Source organism: Anabrus simplex, chromosome X, assembly GCF_040414725.1.
Source record: "Anabrus simplex isolate iqAnaSimp1 chromosome X, ASM4041472v1, whole genome shotgun sequence".
Classification (NCBI taxonomy): Eukaryota; Metazoa; Arthropoda; class Insecta; order Orthoptera; family Tettigoniidae; genus Anabrus; species Anabrus simplex.
In genome coordinates, this window is record NC_090279.1 from 125,822,377 (window position 1) to 125,844,086 (window position 21,710).

Below are 21,710 nucleotides of genomic sequence, written 5' to 3' on the forward strand. Positions count from 1 at the left end.
AGCATTGTGATTCTGTGGTGTGGGAAATTTACCATGCGGTGGTTACTTAGCTGTTTGTTACTGCTGTATTATATCTGATCTGTACACTTTATGTTTATTTAACTGGGTTTTGACATTTATTTCTCATGATAAATCTGGTATGATAATGAATTGGACTAATGTATTGAGTATTGCGAGTCTGCCATCTGTCATATACCTGCTGATGCTATGGTATTTTAAATATGTTATGATTCTATGTAGTAGATATGCATCTTTCCTCTTGTACGGGGTGTGCCTATTTTCTTCTAGTCACCAGCCTATTGCTTGTTTGGTTTTCTTTCTAGACCAGGGTGACTGCCTCTAAAATTTATTAACAACTGATAACTGAGTATTACCCCATGGCTTTGCTCAATTCAAAATATTCCGGAGTTTCAAGTTCCCCAGTCGGATCTCCGGGGGGAACTACGTTGAGAGAAGCCTCAAGAAATGTGCGATGCTGCAAGGAACAGTACTGTTTAGGAACTTGGAATGTAATATCCATGTATCAAGGAAAGCTGGATATAGTCAAACGAGAAATGAAGAGACTGGGCATCGATATACTGGGAATAAGCGAAGTGAGATGGATTGGTATTGGTGAATTTACTACAGATGAGTACATGGTCTACTATTCTGGACATGAAAACGAAAGGAAAAATGGAGTTGCCCTCATAGTTAGCAACAGGGTGCGTAACACTATAATGGGGTGCAATTTTAAAACTGATAGAATGATGTCTGTACGTTTTCAAGGCCAACCTTTTAACATCACATTCATACAAATTTACGCACCAACCACAGAAGCTGAAGAGGAAGATATTGACCAGTTCTATGAAGACTTACGAGAATTGCTACAGTTAACACCAAAGAAGGATGTTGTCTTCATTATTGGCGACTGGAATGCCAAAGTAGGAAATCAAACTGTAGATGGAGTAACGGAAAAATTTGGCCTTGGCACAACAAATGAAGCTGGACAGAGACTCGTAGAATTCTGTCAAGACAACTCACTGGTAATTACAACACACAGTTTCAATTGCCAAAACGACGCCTATACACCTGGACCTCGTCAGATGGTAAATGTCGAAATCAGATTGACTACATACTTTGTAGTCAGAGGTGGAGGACCGCTGTACAGTCATCCAAAACAAGGCGTGGGGCTGATTGTGGATCAGATCACGAGCTCTTAATTTCCAAATTCCGGCTCAAATTAAAAAGGATTGACAGAGCCAAACCATCAAGCAGATATGACCTAAATAGCATACCTCTTGAATATACAGTAGAGGTTAGAAACAAATTTAATGGATTAGATTTAAGAGGTAGGGTCCCAGAAGAGCTATGGTCAGAAGTTTGCTGTGTTGTTAAGGAGACAGCAGAAAAGCATATTCCCAAGAAAAAGAACAAGAAGGAGGCCAAATGATTATCGCATGAAGCACTACAAATAGCAGAAGAAAGAAGGAATGCAAAAATCAAAGGGGAAAGGTCAAAGATGTCTAAATTAAATGCAGAGTTTCAGAAACTAGCTAGAAGAGGTAAGAATGTCTTTTTGAATGAACCGTGCAAGGAAGTTGAGGAAAATAACAGACTGGGTAAGACAAGAGATCTTTACATAAGAATTGGAGACATCAGAGGGAAATTCCAGGCGAAGATTGGAATGATAAAAGATGAAAAAGGAAAAGATCTTACTGAAGCAGAGGGGATTATAGAAGGTGGAGGGAATATGTAGGCAATTTGTATAGGAAAGAACGGAATACTCCTGATGATGAAGTTACTATGTTGTCAGAGCCAGAACCAGATATCCTAGAAAGTGAGGTCAACTGGGCCCTAGAAAGTATTGCAAACAATAAGGCAAGTGGTTATGATGGAATCCCAGCAGAACTGTTCAAAATCCTAGGAGAGGATGCTGTGAAAGTGCTACATTCAATATGTCAGCAAATATGGAAAACCCAGCAGTGGCCAAAAGATTGGAAAAACTCAGTGTTCATCCCAATTCCAAAGAAGGGCAACGCTAAAGAATGTTCAAACTACCGAACAATCGCACTCATATCGCATGCTAGTAAGGTTATGCTCAAGATGCTGCAAAATAGGCTTCGGCAGTATGTAGATCGAGAACTACCTGACGAACAAGGCGGTTTCCGCAAAGGCAGAGGAATCAGAGATCAAATTGCTAATTTTTGTTGGATTATGGAGAAAGCAAGAGAATTCGAGAAAGACCTATACTTATGCTTTATTGACTATGCTCAAGCCTTTGACTGTGTTGACCACAATAAATTGTGGCAAGTACTCAAGACTATGGGAGTACCAGATCATCTTATTTGCCTTATGAGAAATCTCTACTCTGATCAGGAAGCTACAGTGAGAACCCTATATGGAACAACTGAATGGGTTAAGATTGAGAAAGGTGTACGTCAAGGTTGCATATTGTCACCTTATTTATTCAACTTATATGCAGAGTACGTGATGAGGAATCCCAAATTAGATGAAACAGAAACTGGAGCTACAGTTGGTGGGATACATGTAAATAACCTTAGATATGTTGATGACACCACCCTGTTGGCAGAAAGTGAAGAACAACTTAAGTATCTACTAATGAAGGTGAAAGAAGCAAGTGCAAAAGCTGGACTAAGATTGAATGTCAAAAAAACAAAGATCATGGCGACTAAACCTATCACCTCCTGGCATATAAATGGGGGAAACAATGGAGGTTGTTCCTAGTTTCATCTACTTGGCTCCAAAATAACTACTGACGGCGATTGCAGCCATGAAATTAAGAGACGATTGCTCCTTGGGAGGAAGGCAATGGCCAACCCTGATAACATTTTCAAGAGTAGAGACGTAACTTTAAGAACGAAGATTCGTATAGTGAAGGCTGTGGTCTTCCCAGTAGCAATGTACGGAAGCGAAACCTGGACAGTAAGAAAGGCTGAGCGTCGAAGAATAGACGCATTTGAACTATGGTGTTGGAGAAAACTCCTTAGAGTTCCGTGGACTGCGAACAGATCTAATAAGTCCATATTATAGGAAATCAACCCAGGCTGTTCACTGGAAGGTCAAATACTCAGACAAAAACTAAAGTACTTTGGTCATATTATGAGAAAACATGATTCACTGGAAAAGACCTTAATGCTGGGGAAGACTGATGGTAACAGGAGAAGAGGGCGACAACGGATGAGGTGGATTGATGGCATCAAGGAAGCCACGGCTCTCAATTTAGAAAGACTTCGGAAAATAGTATAAGACAGGAAGAAATGGCGCACTTTGGTCTATGGGGTCACGGAGAGTCGAAAGCGACTAAACGACTAACAACAACCACCTTTAACCTCCAGGTAATTTTGTAAGCTTAATCCTTATTTTCTTATGAAAATTATTCTAGCTCTGTTTCTTAATGCACCCCTTGTAGTGAAAATTTGTTAAGATGTTGTGCATTATATAATCATTATATAATTATATATTATTATATAATTATATATAATATTATATAATTATAAACATTTTGGGTGGTATATTTTCGGTCTTTGATAATTTACTCTATTTCCATGGACCTTTCACGTTTGGCTTAGTACCTTGAAATTTATTACTACTACTTGTTGCTGTGCACTAGTTAGTTAAATTTCTATTCTCTAGGTCATCCTTGTTGGGCGGTTGTTAGTTATTGAAGTGCTCTGTTGATCGGTGTTGGAGTGGTAGCCACTTTGCCTCGTGCATGGACCCTGTGTCTTTACGGGCTTCCTCCTCTAATTATTGCTTGATCGTGCTCCTTAATTTCTAATAATTATGTTGTCTTCTTCGTAATTATTCCTGCCACCGGTTGTGGTGTGTCTATCTAGAACCTTACATCACTTGTAGAATTTCTGGGGTCGAGACTAGTAATCTATCTTATTTTTGAAATTTTGAATTGCTAAAAATACCTTTCTACTATTCACTGTAATGACGTTATATATTTTGGTGTTCATCAGTGTTGTGGTACTTGGTTTTACGCACTACTGTAATCACTATGTGGCTAAAATATTTATTTAGAATAGGTAATCTATTAATGTAGCATATTGATCTGTACGAGTTGTAGATTGCATGTAGTTGAGTAGTAGGCCAACCTCTTCCACCTGTCGGTATTATGTTGTGTTGTGTAAGAAAGGATTGTTAGCCTGAGATGATTATCTTCCCTTACCGCAATTTTTGGTTTAGTAATCCTGGGTTTGGTCATAGTGAAATTTAGTATCATGATTTTAATTAGGTTAATTAATGGCATGTCGTTGAGGATTGTATAGATCCTTTGGTCCTTCTGTGAATTAACGCATGTCCTTTGGGGGTACGGAGTTTTGTGGTTGGTTGTTTCGTGGCATCTTGGTGGGGAGTTAGGCACCTTGTTATCGAGTCACTGTGTCCTGGTGGAGATGGAAATTCTTAATTTAGTGTATATCTACAACTCGTGTAGGATTATATGGTCTTGGTGAAGGTAATTGGTGTTAACCCGCATAACCTTTTGCTCTGTCGCCATCTCTATTTTAATTGCGATGCTGTAAAGCTCAATTAAGCTTAACCTACCGTCTGTGGTGTTCTTGTTTTTTCTTCCTTAGTGGAATTTTCTAATAGCTGTGGATATTGTTGATTTAGCATCTTACCGTTCTGTGGTTTGGTTGGATGACCATGTGATTATCTGCCAATTTTCTGTCGGAACCGGAGTCATCTCACTATTTGATTATGGGATCTCTTAGTGGAGTTAACTTCCTTTCCTGCATGTTATCGAGCGATTTCTAGCGACCAACCTCATTATCTGCTATGTATACTTTATTTACCTGCTCTCCTGTATGATAGGAAGCGGTACCTGCTTAGCTAGTGTGCGACAGTGTGTATCTGCGGATGTCACTTATGTTAACCGCGTTGTGGCGAGGTCCCCATGGACAACTGGTAGTGTATGGCGTTTGGTCATTGCTCAACCATCTTCCGGTTGGTCATCTAATTGGAGATATTTCATTACCTTTCTTTGATTTAATTGGGTGCACTATTGTAGAAGGCATATTTTAGGAATTGTTGCGAAATTGGTTGGTAATATGACTTCTGAGTTAAGTACCCTTCTGAGGTTTTATCAAAACCATCCCTTTTCTGTACTTCCCTAGGTGTTTATAGTAGAGTTGTGAGTTAACTATCTTCCATCATTGCGTTTTTCTTTGTTTTTTGTTCCTCAGTTGTCGATGACAAACTGTAGCGCTCCCTACAGGTAATAGCACTAGAGGTCTCCAACTGATTCTGCCTGGGTTACCTTAGCTAGGAAGAACTGTTATTCTTAACCCATGGGATTTCTTATTTTCTTAATTTTTGCTATGTGGTCTGTAGTTGATTTCTTGCTGTGGTTATTTTTATGTCTTCTCTCTCTTGCTCGCTGGGTTATGTCAGGTCATGTATATGAGTTGTCGAAGCAAAATGGAATAAGTAAATAATTTTGGTTGAACTTTTGTGAAACTTTGAAAATCAGTAAGCTCACTGAATTGTAGTTCTCTGCCCACTTCTTTCTAGTGTTTCATTTCTCCTGCTCTACTGGTGTAACATGGTTTGTTGTGAAATTGTTCTCCTTTGGTAATGTTGGGTTGAATTACTTTTAATATGTTAGTATCTTGTACCCGAGGGGAGGTTTTGGCCTCCATACATTTTTTATATTTTGGGAATTTGATATGTATGTGGGAGATCATTTTGTAAAATTTAACTTCAATTTTGAGCTGTCCTGCTGTTATAATTATGGTGTATTTGAATTATCTATTGGATGATTAGACTATTAGTATTTAATATAAGTACATACTGGTGGATTCCGTGTATTTCTTGAGTTATGACGTTGTTTGTGCCTTTTGCTTGATGAAGTAAGTTGTACCTAGGAAAATTTTTGGTGGTGATGTATCTTGATATTTGGGTTATCTGAAGGTACCTTAGATTATTTCCCTACTACCTTGGTGAAATTTTTGGAAAAGGATGTTATGAACTGTCAACCCTTCTCTACCTTCTTCACCTTATTTCAGTTGGTTAGGGTTGTTGGTAGTTTTGAAATGCCTCATTCCTTTAACTTTACCTGCCACTTTAATATTTTCTTCCTTTCTGATTATAATATCTCCCTCCAGCTGTTATCTGTGGTGATCAAAGGTAGTGAAATCCTAAGCTCCATCATAATCTTGTTTTGAGCATAATCTTTGTGGTGAGGATCGTTTGCGAGCAACTGTTGCATGCCCCACTATCCTTATGATTTTACGTGTCTCCTTCGTCCTCTCCACTCATTCTTTGCCTCGACAAGGACCATTTTTGCTGAAAACTCCCATGGATAACTTATCACCTGAAGAGAGATCTTGAAAACTTTTATTGTACTCTACGTTTAGCGTATTCTTCCCTCCTTACGCTCCCCTTGGTGGTATGGGTGTACTACTGAGAAACTGATGTTTGATTTGGTATTATGTAATTAATGATGGTAGTTCCATGATTTACGTTGTTGTTAAACTCTCAGTTTGTTCTATTGAATACTTCATTTATTTTAAATGTGTTTTCCCTATATGTTAATGTATTTTCCCGGTATTTCTCTGCGTAATTGTGTTATGTGCTGGCTATTAATGAATAGCTGATGTTAATTTCATATCCCTTTAATTTTGTTCTCCTGCGCTCATTTGAAATGTATGAATCTGATTTTTGGTAGTATGAACATACATTTGATTTTCCCCCTGCATTTTAGGGTAAGTAACTATATGTTGGATATCTGCTGTATCTTATTTATCATGGTTTTTTGTCTTATTCGGCCTATCTGGTAAATTAGTTTCTCCTTCTGGTATTTCATTAGGACAGAGGTATGATAGCATTCTGAGTCGATTGACTGTGTTTTAAGGTTTTGTTAAGTTTAACACGTGGATCTTGGTATCCTTGAAAAGACGACTCACCAATTTTGTTTTCCTTTGTTATAACACCATAGTTAAGCCTGATGCATTACAAACATCAGAAACTTTCATCAATGGAGAAAGATAACTCTCTAAAATTATTCGAAAAGAAGAAAGAGGAATTCTTAGGGAAATCTTTGGCCCAGTATGCCTAGAAGGAGCGTGGATGCATAGGAGGTCTCCGGAATTATACCAACATACTGAGAAAATATCAGATACAATTGGAAAGAGGTGATTGAAATTTGATGGCTATATTCATAGAATGGACGATGAAAGACTCACTAGAAAGATATTTAATAATGCCTCCTCACTGAAAGTCTAGAATAACTGGATAATCAAAAAAAGAACTTTCAAGAAATCAGCTTACCAGATGAAATTATACGGGGCACGCCTAGCTTTAGAATGTTGGTGAACAAATAAAATTTTGCTAAAAACCCAAGATGAGAACACCACTGCATGGACTGAAGAACAGATGAAAAACACAGCGAGGGAAGAAGAGAATCTGAGATGAGAAGAAACCACACTCCTTTGCAAAATAAGTAGAGTCACGATCCTTGGTTGGGCACAACATTTTGAAATATTAATAGTAGCAATAATAATAATAATAATAATAATAATAATAATAATAATAATAATAATAATAATAATAAGCATGCTTTGTTTCGCGAAAGGTCAGTCCGCGATAAATTTGACAGGAGGTGATAGCACGTGGTTCGGTCTAATGAGGTTTGAGGTCGATGTTGATGTCAGTGTCATGCGTCTGGTGTACTGTATTTCCAAGTGGTGAGAAACTTCGTAACTGTCCATAACTGTCGGTGGTAGATACGTTCCATTTCTCCATGTAGTTATGAAACCATGTGACTCAGTGAGACATGTTTCTAGTAGATATTCCAGAGTTAACAGTGCGGAATGCTCGAGGGAAAATCGTCTGGATAGAATGTTTCGAAATATGGTAAGGTCACTGGTTTGAACATTGAATTGGATCCTATATCCAGAGGGATCATTTATTCACCTAATAACTCTATTAATTCCCGTGACACTCATACCAAATTCTACAGATCCCATTAGACTCGAGTTCATTCGTGAAGGCAATGATTTTGACCGATATATTGTCTGATAACACAAGTATTAGGATGTAGATTTGTGCTGTAGTAAAAGGCTGTCAGTGGCAAGATTTTTGCTCACTTGTAAGCCAGTTGAACACGGCAGGTATAAACCTGTTTGATGAGATAACAGGTGTTCGCATTTATATGAGGCGGACCCTGCTTGGAAAAAAGGCGTGTTACAACATGATTGGTGTTAAAATAAACAGGGAGTTATTTGAATTTCAATTCTATTGCATAGGAAAATGATAAACTGGATTGTCAGTAACAGTTCTGAAGATTTGCCTTTTTATTCCAGTTTTGATGTTTCCATAACACAGTCATAGTTCATATTCCCACTGAGCATTTAAATAATTATTTTGGTGTCAGAAGGATGTCCTGAAATATTGAGGATTTCCACTTCTTGATATGTTCGTATTGCAGCTAGGTGTTGAGAATTGTCGTTGGTTTGTCCTCCAGTGGAAATATAGGATGGTGGTTGAGGTGCATGGAATGGATTCCCGGGATTGCTCGGCCATGCTAGGACTGTGAAATGACGTAGCTAGCCAACTGCCCTTAGATGAGAGGTGAGTATTCTAGTTTGACACAAAGAGTACAGTATTCCATCAGATGTAGTAGCGCTGTGCCATTAGTCTATGGGACACCCATGATTTATGGCCATGTTTTTCATAGAGAATTTGAAATATTTTGCATGTTTATATTTTAGTAGGACTGTATGAGAGGAAGTCGTTTAACTCCGTGACCAATAATGTTTACGGGTTACTCATGAGTCGAGTTTATTATTGGGATTTGATTGAACTTTTTAACAAAATGACAGCATGGGTAAAATTGTATAGTATAATGTTTAAGGGTGACCCATGACTTGAGTTTATTTTGGAGATTGATTGAACTTTATAACAAAATGATAGCATGGGTAAACTTGTAGTAGTATTTCTTTTCATAGGTCTTCATAGATTTATTCCAATCACAGACTTCAACCTGTTGTTTTAGGTTTTGATATAACTTCGTACATTTAATATGTTGTGTAATATTACACCATTAATTCACTGGCACTATAAGTCCCCCAATTTTTTAGGTTTACTTTGGTCATCAGGCACATTCAATTAACTTCAGTGAAGGGTCACTCTGGTCATAAGCCACGTTCAATTAACTTCAATGTGGGGTCACTTTGGTCATCAGCTACATTTCCTTAACCTTAAACATTTACTTTATTGGATGACCACGATAGCTCACTGATGTGAATTGGAGGTTACTCAGATTTAATTGAGGGTCCAGGTAACTCGTCATATATTGATGGTCAGTTAGTGGACAGCCTAAATTAGAAATGGTCTGGAGATCACTTCCCGACATTTAGGCGATTGAGAAATCGGAAGAATATTTCACAGTTGTTTACGGAGCTAAGCAAGTTAAATCTCATGCTGTTGTTTTCTATTTATCCACAAAGTGGTTTTCTGTAAATAGCCCTTCAGGCTTTGTTTGTGGTGGATTAATTTCATCCTGAAATCACCAAGCTGCACTGTTATACTAATGTCATTTTCCACAGGCAACTGTTTATGGCCATATTTATATACACACCCGCCATCCCATTTCACTATTTTGAATGAATAAACCTAGTCAGATTATGTAAGCTTTGAATTTAAGTAAGTAGGCCAACCTTGATACCGGAAAATGATGTCTGGAAGTGACCAAGTTTCGTTAACACCTCCTCAGACACAAGAGTTAACGATTCATTCAGAAGACATGGAACAGGCAAATAACAGTTTGATATGACTCGCTATGTCTCTTCAACACTTGCAATGTTTAGTTGTAAGAGATTTTTAGTGACATATCTGAGGTTTGAATAGAGAAAAATGAGTGGCCATTTCTCTGCCACCCAGTAAATGAAAATGGAGAAACTTTTGTAAGAGTATACTGCAGGTGTCAAAATATGAGTCCTTGCCTACAGACGCCTCCTAGAAAACTACGTGATCTTCATGAATGGCTACGGGCACTGAAGTTGAAATTTCAATTTGCATTCAGAACAGGTAGCCAGACACAATATTATTGTACAAGAGCCGAGGGAGCAAGTACAGTTGAGCTAATGGTTAACTCAATATTAATGTAACACACAGTGACATGTGGGAAGGGGAGCAAAGGTTTGCTCAGCCGTCAGCAAAAATTCCTTCAACTGCATAAAATATTTGACATGATCCGATACTTATTTACTCCCTTGAAATGTTTATTCAAACGTTTTAATTTTTTATATTGCGCTTCTGGTCTTCTACCACTTGACTTTGTCATATGATTCCTCTCTGTTCACCCGAATTACTCCTTATCCGCGCATTTGGAAGGCTCCTCAATGTGTGTTACTGAACACACTTCCAGTGACGTCTGAAAACACAAAAAGTGTCGTCCATGGCTTAGAACAAGCGGGTGTCATATATCTGTGACTGATGGGGAGATAACTGATGAAATATCCTCTGATCCTTCCGCACAAGGACCTGGCACTGTGTTCCCTGAGAATTGCATCGCAGAGAAATTGGCAAAATGGGAAGGACCACTCTCCGGTGTACATCAAGTGTTGTGCCGAAAAGGTGCCGCTCTGGCTGAAGAACTTCTTACTCCTTTGCTGTGTGCGATCACATGTGCCTGGCTACATCTCCAGAAATGGACCATGTGGAACTCCGAAGACTCGTACAGTACTTAATGGGACATAAAGCAAAATAACATTATAATTAATCCCGTGCGGCTTCATTCTGGCGTGACGTGACGTTCATGCGCCGTCTCGTCCGTGTGCACCGACAGCTTGGTACTGCGTGCGAACGATTTGCCGCAAAACTCGAGCAGGGTGCCATCTCTCCAGTGAGCTTCACATGCGCAAGTTCAGTTACATGATTCTTTGAACATTTCATCGCATTAATGAGCAGCTGTGTGCCTTAAAAATCGTGTGCATTCGGAAGTGAAATGATGGATAGACTCTCTGGCTGAAGATATGCCACAGTCATTTTAACAGTATGGCTACTCGTCTGTGTGCGTCTGCTTGTGTTTCCAGAATGCAATTATCCCGGAGAAGAGCTTAATACAAATATTGGGGCCGATGACCTTCGATGTTAGGCCCCTTTAAACAACAAGCATCATCATCATCATCATCATCATCATCAATACAAATATTGTAGCGGTGTAGCTACTTGCCCATGTGCCCTGCAAGGTTACATTTCTTGACGAAGGTTATCGAACAGACATTGAAACAGTGCGGCTTATCGCCCATGTGAGTCACCATGTAACATGCTAGGGTGCCTTCCTCGATGAAGGATTTGCCTTAGATGTCGCACCACTACGTCCTGTCGCACGTGTGACTGCAAATGACTTGGTAGGTGATCTTTTCTTCTGAACGACTTTCCACAGACATTGCACCCGTACGGCCTCTCACCTGTGTGGGAGCGCGCGTGATATGTTAGGTGTGCTTTACTTGTGAATGACTTTTCACATATATTGCAACAAAACGGCTTCTCACCTGTGTGTGAGCGCAAGTGACATGTTAGGTTTACTTTGCTTGTGAATGCCTTTTCACATATATTACAACAATACGGCTTCTCACCAGTGTGAGTGCGCATGTGACAAACAACATTATATTTTCGGTTGAAGGATTTGCCACAGAGATTGCAATAATGTGGCTTCTTCTTCGTGTGAGTCAAGGTTTGTTTCTGGAGTGCGCATTTATCGTTGAATAGCTTTCCACTGATATTGCCCCGGATTGATGTCTCCCCTGTGTGAGACCGTGTGTGAACTGCTAAGGTATATTTCCGGCTGAAGGATTTACCACAGACATTGCATCTAAAACGTGTTCTGCCATCTCGAGGATGATGATCTGCGTTGCTCACATCGGATCCCGATCTACAATGACAAAATAAAAACTACATGGCCAATAATTCAACAGCCAAATACACTAAAATTCTCACACAAGGACATTGGTACTGAACATTCCTCTCACTGATATCCCATGCAGGGATGAACATCACATTCCTGAGAGTATACTACATCAGAGGTCAAATTCAGAGTGTAGTCGTAAATTTCAAAAGCTCTCACTCGTTACGAGGACATGGTGCGTTTTTTCTCTCGAATCACGATATCACGCGCAAGAAACTTCTAACGATTTACGAACGTGCGAGCTCATGGACAACCTCAATTAAACAATGCATGAGAAGTGGTCCAGCCTAAAAACTAGAAATGAAAGCTCTTTAATCTGGCACACGTTTATCTCTTGAAATCAGATTACATAACGTCCCTACTCTGGCAAACTAGCGAATCTGCAAATTGTCACAAGGTTAGAGGAGCTGAAAGAAGTTGTGATTACTCATGTCAAATCAATTTTTATATTTAATGTGCGGTTTCATGTGTTAGCATAAAGATCGAGTTGCAGATGTGAGACTTTATCAGGGGGTAGACAATGTTTAACCAATAAAATGTACACCGAAACTTCAGAAGTACAGATTCCCTAATTTGTCACTTTCGCTAGTTTGCCAGAGTGGGGACGATAAGTTCCCCGACATAAAGTACGGCATGGCTTGGAGTTTTGATCTTCTTAAACCACTCTGCGCTTTGTGGCAAGCAAATAATAATTTTTGTAATTATACTTGTTGCTGAGGTAGTTTTAGAGAAATAGTATTGTAGATATTAATAAAATTGAGAACATTGCTGGCCGAATCAGCCAGATCTGCTGAACCATGACTAATCTTTTATGAAGATTATTTACAGTCACGCACACATACATATTTTATTTGTACATTGTTGTTATATCGGTGTAGCATTCAATTACATCACAGTGTGGTTATTTCTAATTACATAGCTTTGATGTGCAATCAACAGAGCAGACTACAAATAGGATGGCTTTGGTAGTAGTGTTTTATTACAATGTTCTGATATCCTGAATTTGAACCCAAATGAGAGCTATCATGTAATTGAATATTTTAATAGTGTTCCTTTAACACTACAGTTAGAAGGAGCATGAAAAATCAAGGCTTGAATGAAAATTCAAGAATACAGGACATTGAATTTCGCCGTAGTGGATATTGGTGCTATGTGAAAGAAGGAGAGAGATTTATTTTATTTGAAAAGTTCACAAAGTGATTATTTTTAGTGGAATGATAACATCGTTGGATAGCATCCAAGCCTCTGTCTGTCTCCTCAGCACAGATTGGCTCTGTGTATTTTAGGAAAGACGAGCAAGAAATACAAATTTCTTGGTTAAAGGCGAGATAAGGAACATGGGAAAAGTCGATCGCGCAGGCGAACATACATTGTAACATAAAGTGGCACTTCCCAATTCATGCTGTATGCACTGAATTTACATGGCCCAGTCGAATGCAAGGCTTCTTCACAAGCAAAGTAGTGGGAGCCTCGACAAATATGTTGTTATTGCACTCTTAGGAGAAAATAAGTGGAGAAATAAAAGTGGGACATTGATTCCAGATACGACAGGCTAGACCTCTTTATCATCTAACAAGATATTGATGTTGACACCACTAGACAACAGGCGGAAGAAAACATGACACTGGATTGTATTGGCATATCACGCCAAGCAAGAGGTGCATATGTCTGCTGCCTTTGTTATTTATGTGAGTCCGAATTGATTTATCAGGTTCACAATTAGTTTGTCAATAAAATGGTATTTCACTTTGCCCTGATAATTATTCTGCACGAACCAGCTACATTGCTGAAACACGTGGTGCATCCCAGGTGACGGATACGAGTTCCCCACCGGCCTGCCGGCAGATTTGAGCGAAATATGATAGCTCTCCCGGACTAAACACGCACAAGGTCCTTAATGGCAACTTTGGCGGACATCGAGACGTTTGGTACGAAGGAGTTGGCACAAACAGTACTCTCGCTTTTTGGAAGTTAATGCAGAGTGGAGCGTACTGTTTCTTCTCTAGAAGAGCGGCTACAAATGGCGTCTCTTCCCCATGTCCGGAGCGGCATAACTACCTGCTGTCATGAGCTCTAAAATGCTTCAAGACAAGCCGGCCGTAAAATAATACTGACAAATGTTTACAGAAATATGTCTCATGGAATCAGTACCATGGTTAGGGCATACTCCTGAAGGGATGCACATTGGCAGGGCCCAGTCAGAATGAAAAGTATGCAAGGGTTACTGTCACACGGGCTGGGACGGCTAAGCAAACAAGTACCGCCTTTCTGTATCGCATCACTGAACTATTTCTGGATGAAGTAGCAAATTAGCCACAGCATATGAGAGAAGGCATATAGGCATCTGTGATGTGCAGGAAGACGATGGAGTAGCAAAAGTCATGCGAAATGCGGTGCGGTTACTAACTGATCTAAAACGGAAGTCGAAGAACAAATAATGGTGTTGGCATTGTTATATCAACAAAATTTGACGGTTCAGTCTCCGAGGTGCAAAAGTATGACAATCGCTTTGATGTAACTTGTCTACATTGGGGAGAGAAGGATATTCTAATTTTTCAGTGGAACGCTCCAAAACTGGCCAGGGCACGGGAACCAAAGATGCCTTCTGGACACTGCCTTACAAGATCCCTGACCATCTTTTCGTTGCTGGTGATATGACGACGTGTCGGACGGAGGAAAGAAGAACACACAGTCCATGGCGCATATAGATATGGAAAGAGGAACGACGATGGCCAACAAATTCTCGATTATACAGAAAATGATCAACGCGTACACACGGTTCAAAAAGCGTGATATTCATCGTGATATTCATCTTGTCACGTACTACAGAGGCTCCCATCAAACTCACATTGACTACTGAGCCATGCTAATATGGCATGTTCATAGAAATGATGTTTTCCGTATAGCAAAGAGCTTGTATCGGCCTCACCTCATTTGACGTAAGTGTTTCCATGTTTGTACCAGATAGGACAGCTCCCTCGGTTATGAGCGCGGGAGATCATTCTTTCGACGAGAGAGTCGTATTGCCTCTTTGGAGCGTTTCTTTCCATTGTTATGTGTGTGGAATGTAAACATGGAACGCACGCAAATTGGAGTGGCATTTTTATGCCATAAATGGGTCTTTAACAGATTTAAATTTAACCCGTACAACCATCCTTCTTTTTACTGTGATTATTGATATTACAGGTATGGTAATTCGTGTATTCATATTACTTCTACGGTTAAATTGTACCGTTTGTTTCTTTCAATGATGGCCGATTGATATGCATCCTTCTGCTCTGCTGCATGAATGGGCCGTGTATCTGTTGTTGACTTGATTGGGATGTGTTTATAGCTGGGTCGCTGATTGATATTACTTTCGTGCACTACGTTGTAAAGTATCTAGCCATCAATGAATGTACGCCCGTCGCGTCGGCACGGAGATCAATTCGTGCCGTACGGTGCGCATGAGCGTGTGACCACTGGGTCTCCATTATCGTGCTCCTAGTTATCTGCGCCGTGCACGCTGCTCTGAAATATGTGAGACCTTTGTTTGTGACCATGAGAGTCATACTATTTGAGATTAAGTTCAACTTATTAACGGGAGCAACTGCTCAGATTGTTTGCCGGTTCCGGCAATGTCTGTATGTTTGGGTGTGTGCAAGAGTGTGAAAGCGGGGAAAAAGGATGACGTATCGGTCAGCTTATTTTATATCTTATTCTTGTATCTCTGCCTCATGTAAGTTGCCGGCACGGTGATATTTATTTTGCCTTGGTTTCTATCACGGGCGTTTGTTTACCCAGGAGGCCGCCATTTTCTTTTCTTATACAGGCTACCCACATGCCTGTGATGCTCTTTGATTTTAAATTTTGCTTCCTTGGCCCATAGATGTTTCTCTATGCTATGTTGCGATCTCTCGCATCCCATTCTTATCTTCTCTGAACATTTTTCTTCTCCATGCCGCATGGCAGCATTTGATCTGTGAGTAATTTTTGTGACGATGTGGAAGTTAAATAGACGCGTACATAATGAATTCTAGTAATGTCGCGGAAAGAATGACCGAGATGATCCGTGTGGATTGTATTCGCATTACCATATTATGTAGCAAGATTAAAATTGTGACGGTGAGCCTGCCTTATGAATAATTTAAGCTTGGTATTTGAAAAGTTTGTGTTCACACATTTGTGTTATGTCTTCAATTGGATGAGCTCTGCATATGTACGTATTATTTATTTATTTATTTATTTTAATTGCTGGCTTCATTTCCTTTTTCTTTTTTGGTTTTATTATTTCAATAAACCCTCATTTAAATATAGTTGGGATTATATTGCTAGTGGCTTTAGTCATATTCCTGTTATGCTTTTGTAATGAGGACCGTTTCCAGTTCAGGGCGGTGTTTGACCTTTCCTAGTCGCGGTCCACGCCTCGAGTCTTCCGACGTGTGTGTTATATTCTAAGATATATTGTCGGTAAGGAAGGGGGTTCGGCTCAAATGGTAGCATAGCGTGGTTTAGCTGGTATCACTCAGCACGTTTGTCCCCGGTGCAACTCTCGCCAGGGAAAATAAATGCGCGCCGGCGTGATGGCCCGTCGTTGGCGACTGATGTTAGTGTTAATAAAAGGATCTGGGGCATTCCTTCGTCTACACCCTGGGCCAAAATTTTAGTTGGATAGCGCGTACTCTATGCCTTATCAGACACCGGTTCCTGCGTCTCCTTCGTGAAACAATCCCTTGTGTCTTCTAAGGATTTACAATTCTCCAAGCCTGTGAGAGCTTGGGAAAGTTCATGTGTGCTGATGGCCACCAGAAATGTCCCGTTTGTCGAGTTAAATGTCATATTAGAATCCACAAACTTTCGTGGGATTGGATGTTTAATGTTATCCCCGATGTATCTGTCCCAATTATTTTAGGAATCGATTTTATGCTGGCTACCGGTCTATCTATTGATTTTATCGCCCGCACCTTCGCATTTAGGTTCAAATCAGGCTAAGTTACCCTTTTGAAGTCCCTTTCCAACGTGCTACCGTATGCGCTCTTTCGAAATATCAACTTCCCAATGCTTCATGTGATTTGACTGACAAACAAAACTTGATGTTAAACGGCCTGTTGGAAGAATTTTCTGATTTTTTAACTGCTGATTTAGGTTGTGCAAAAAATTTCTCCTATTCCATCGAACTGAAAGATGATACCCCTTTTAGGTCGCCTCCATTCGGTTGCTAGCACCCAAAGTTGTCTGCTATGAGAAAATGTGTTAACGAGCTCTTGGAAAAGAAGGTAATCAGTCCTTCCAAGTCTCCCTTCAGTCCTCCCGCATTCCTTATCCCCAAAAAGGATGGTAGATTTAGGTTATAGTTCATTATCGTAAGGTGAATAAGAATATTGTCTTCGACAGCTTCCCCTTACCCACCATTGAAAGTACCTTCCAACATTTTCATGGCGATAAATTTTTCACCATTTTTGACATTAATTCAGCGTATTACCAAATTCCCTTGGATCCCAAAAGTCGCCCCTGCACTGCCGTCGACTCTCATTTCGGCCTACTCGAATTTAACAAAGTACCGATGGGCATCTCTATTGGTGGACAAGCGCTCAGCCACGTGATGGATTCGATCTTTGGAGATCTGAAATTTTCCCACGTCTTCAATTTTCTGGACGATCTTCTCATTTTTTCTCCAAGCTTTGAGGAGCACCTTGCTCATCTTCGAGAGGTTCTCAATCGTTTGCGCAAGCACGGTTTCACAATAAATCCTAAAAAGATGTCTCTTTGCTCTAAGAGCTTAAATTTTTTGGTCATGTCATATCAGATTCCGGAATTGCTGTGAACCCCGACAGGGTTAAATGTATCAAAGAGTTTCCTCGGCCAAAGAATGTCCGCGGTGTGAGATGATTCCTGGGTATGGTCGGTTTCTACAGCCGTTTCATCAAAGACTTTTCCAAAATTTCGGCCCCCTTAAAACTTCTGACAAGTAAAAACTCCCGTTGTGTGTGGGGCGAAGCTCAAACCCATGCTTTCGATCAACTGAAAAATGCCCTTTGTGAAGCCCCTGTCCTCCACAGTCCAAATTTTTCCCGAGATTTTGTCTTGCAGTGTGACTCCAGCGAACTTGCCGTTTCTGCTGTACTTAACCAATCCGATGAGGACGGGAAGCTAGTCCTTATTGCGTATTTCAGCAAGCTGTTGCATGGAGCTGAATTACGGTATTCGATTTATGAAAAGGAATGCCTGGCCGTGGTTTTAGGTGAATTGTTTCCACACACCTGAATCACTTTATGGACCTTTGTACACTTCGGCAAATTTTTGACAGAAGCGTGCTGATATATCTGAGCTTTGGGGACGTTTATTTAGTACGAGCTCATCGACCCCGCAAGTGTCGATGGAAGCGCTTGTTTCAGCTACGCCGCAGCCTCTTATCTGCCTGTGCTTTCAATCTCTCTGCACTCACGTATGCATATTTCTGCAGACGGCCGTGGATCACTTGGGCATTGAATTTTGTCATGCCAGGGACGCTGTGGATACTCGTTAAGATGAATAATGCTAGGAATTTGCCCGGTACTTTCGTGTTGTGTGGAGTTAATACTTTCCATGATAATAGGTACAACATCGGCCATTTCCAATGTTCACATGGTATGACGATGCGACAGTTCTTTGCTATTTCTCTCATGAAACGTTCGCTCGGGTTAGACTCCGGATGTCTAACAGAACTCAACACATGTCTTATCTCTAATTTTTCTAACTCCCTCTTGAAATCTGGTGAAGTAAACTGTGGCCCATGCTCACTCAGTATTTTTTGGTTTACCCATTCTTGGTATAATCGTGTTCTTAATTTGATGTACTGCGGATTTTTATTAGCCTTTTGTACTGGGCAGAGTATTACGCATTCAGAAAATACATCCATGTAAACTAATATATACTTCACGCCACGGCATCCTACGGGTAAGGTTCCGAAATAATCAATGGCAAACAGTTTCCTGGGCATTCTGGGTAGTACTGGTCTTGGCTGTTGTTTTAACAAAAAGGTATTGGGTTTGATACTTTGACATGTGTCGCAGGTTCGCAAAACTTGCTGAATCATGCGCCTCGTGTGTGGCCAAACAAATGTATCTTGCAAAGTAGCCGTTACTTTTTCTACGCCTGCGTGCCCAGTGGTACGATGCCCTAACCATATCAGATCCATCTGGAACATTGGTGGTACAACAATGCGAAACTTGGTATGCTCCTCATCAATGAACTTGTGTAACAAATTGTTAAAATAATGATATAACGCTGCTTTCTTTTGTGTTTCCAGGAATCTTGGTGTACAGGGTTCGAGTTCCTTGTTGAAATAGTCAATTAATAATTTAGTTGGTCCGTAATTTTTCTGTTAATGGCCTAAACTTGGGAGCTTATCCAGAATGTTTTGATCTTCTTCGTCTAAAATAGCAATATTTACAGTAGCTTCAATGTTATCCGGGTTACGGCGAAGTGCGTCCCTCATGGTGTTCAGTTTACCTGGGCAATGCTGTAATGTCAGGTCGAATTGTTGTACAAATAACGACCATCTGTATACCCTGTCGCTACCCACGTTTGACTTTAGGATCAATGCTAGTGCCTTGTGATCAGTGCGGATTATGATAGGAAATCCATTGACCTAGGGCGACTACAATTGACAGCATTTCTAGTTCTGTCGTTGTCCATTTTAGTTCATGATTCCGCAGTTTCCTGCTTGTCAATGCCAAATATGTAATTTTTGGTTCAATTTCTGGGGTTTCCTGGTGTAGAACGGCTCCTATGCCTATATTTGAGGCATGAATGATGAATGGGCGGTCGTAGGAAGGATAGCCTAGTTTAACTGCTTTTGCCAGCATCTCCCTGGTTTTCTGAAAGCCTCGTCTTGGTCTTCTCTCAATTTCCATCGGTTTTTCACCTTTAATAGTCCCTGTAGCGGTGCCACGGTGTCCGTATACGACATGCAGTGGTCAGAGAAGAATTGACAAAGTCCTAAAAATTGTCTGATATGTTTGACCATGGTCGGTTTCGGAAAATTCTGAATGGCTGATATCTTCGCCGGATTGGGTTACATTCCATCTCCATGATGACATGGCCCAAAAATAACGTGTTTCTACTGCAAAAATGGGATTTTTCTAAATTAGCTTTGAAATTACAACGGTTGAAATCTGCCAAACGACGACTGATTTTATCCAAATGTTCTTCAATTGTTTTTGAAGAGAAGATGATACCATCAATATAAAAGATTGTAAATGCTTTTACTTCTGGACTTAAGTTGTCTTCCAGTGCGCGGATTAATGCTGAACTTGAGATTTTAAGGCCGAATGGTCTTAGGAAGTGATATGTCTGATTGTTAAATATGAATCCTGTTAACATACTAGATTCTGTGTGTAATTCAATGTGATGGAACGATGAAGTCAAATCTACCGTGCCGAATATTCCATGCCTCCGAACATTTTCAGAATATCCTTGATTGCTGGAGCAATCACACAGATATCCATGTTGGTCAACCTGGGATTTTAATTCTGCGCGGTCGAAAATTAATATTATAGCCACACCCTCGCTTCCTGATTGGCTGAATGCTCCTCATGGCCAACGAATTCTACACGTGCCGAGATGTGCTAACTCCTGGTAACGCTGAACATTTACCACAGTCGCAAGCAGGCTTCGCGCAACATACAGAGACTTTATGTCTCCATGGACTTCCGGTCTCAACTGTTCTGCAATCTGCTACTTTTCCAATGCCTGGCTGAAATCCACTTCAATATAATTATATAATATGGCAAATATATATATGATGTCTTGTATGCGCGGTCAGGGTACGGCACAATACTTCCGAGCATAGCAATGACAGATTTCGAACAAATATTTGACAAAAGGATTAGCGATTTAGCCAAACATACAACAAGCCAAGCTGGATTTGTGTAAAATTGTGGTGCAACAGGAGCAACCCACGGTGCAGGCCTGTTACTTGAGAGACACTGTGAAAAGAATAAGATGCTTCGTCACGAAATTCTGGACCCTGAAAAGGCCTTCCATCGGATACTTCATAACCTAATCAGCCAGCGCTACAAGAACATGGCACTCCAAAACACCTTGTTGAGAGGGTATAAATGCTCTACGAAGAGACAAGGAGTTATGTTCAAGCTGCCGCAGGAACGTCTAATGAATTCCGCATAACTCTAGGAGTCAAGCAAGGCCCTGCCTTATAACCACTGCTGCTCACTCTTGTGATTGACTCCATAACATCAGACCTGCACAGTCCAATACCGTGGACACTTCTCTATGCAAATGATGTCATTTTGGCTGCAAGGAATAAGCTTGATTTCCAGCATCAAACAGAAGATTGGAACAATCGACCAGTGCAATATGTCCTGCGCCTGAACAAAAAGAAGAGAGAATACATAGCTTTACATCGTCAAGGAGTTGGAACCAAGCGTGTTGACGGTGAAAGTATAGCACGAGCAGAGAAATCTAAGTATCATGGCTCCACAATCTCTGATGATGGCCGACTTACTGATGAAGTCATGTATATACAAAGCCTGACTGAAGTGGAGAATGACAACGGGCGCCCTTGCGTCCGTCGAATAAAGGACCATATAAAATCTAAGATCTACCGAACTGCTATCCGTCCTGTCGTCTTCTACGGCAACAAACTCGTGGCCAGCTAAAGAGGTAGAACGCCAACTAAGCATCATGGATACAAAGATGCTTACGAGGAAGACTGGCATAACAAGAGTGGATCATACCTCAAACGATGTTACAGTAAAACCTCGTTAGTTCGAAGCCGTTAGGACGCAAAAATCGGACTTCGAATTATGCG

General features: G+C 40.4%; 1 protein-coding gene across 1 annotated transcript in view; it reads right to left on the bottom strand.

Moving 5' to 3' along the window:
* Positions 1 to 10,744: 10,744 nt before the first annotated feature.
* The window catches only part of LOC137503343 (zinc finger protein 180-like), a 71,087-nt gene continuing 60,121 nt past the window's right edge, over positions 10,745 to 21,710 (bottom strand). The window contains exons 4-5 of the mRNA XM_068230901.1: positions 11,592 to 11,887; positions 10,745 to 10,860 (exon numbers count right to left, since the gene is read on the bottom strand). Coding sequence (XP_068087002.1) covers positions 10,745 to 10,860; positions 11,592 to 11,887 — 412 coding nt within the window. The remainder of the gene's footprint in view (positions 10,861 to 11,591; positions 11,888 to 21,710) is intronic.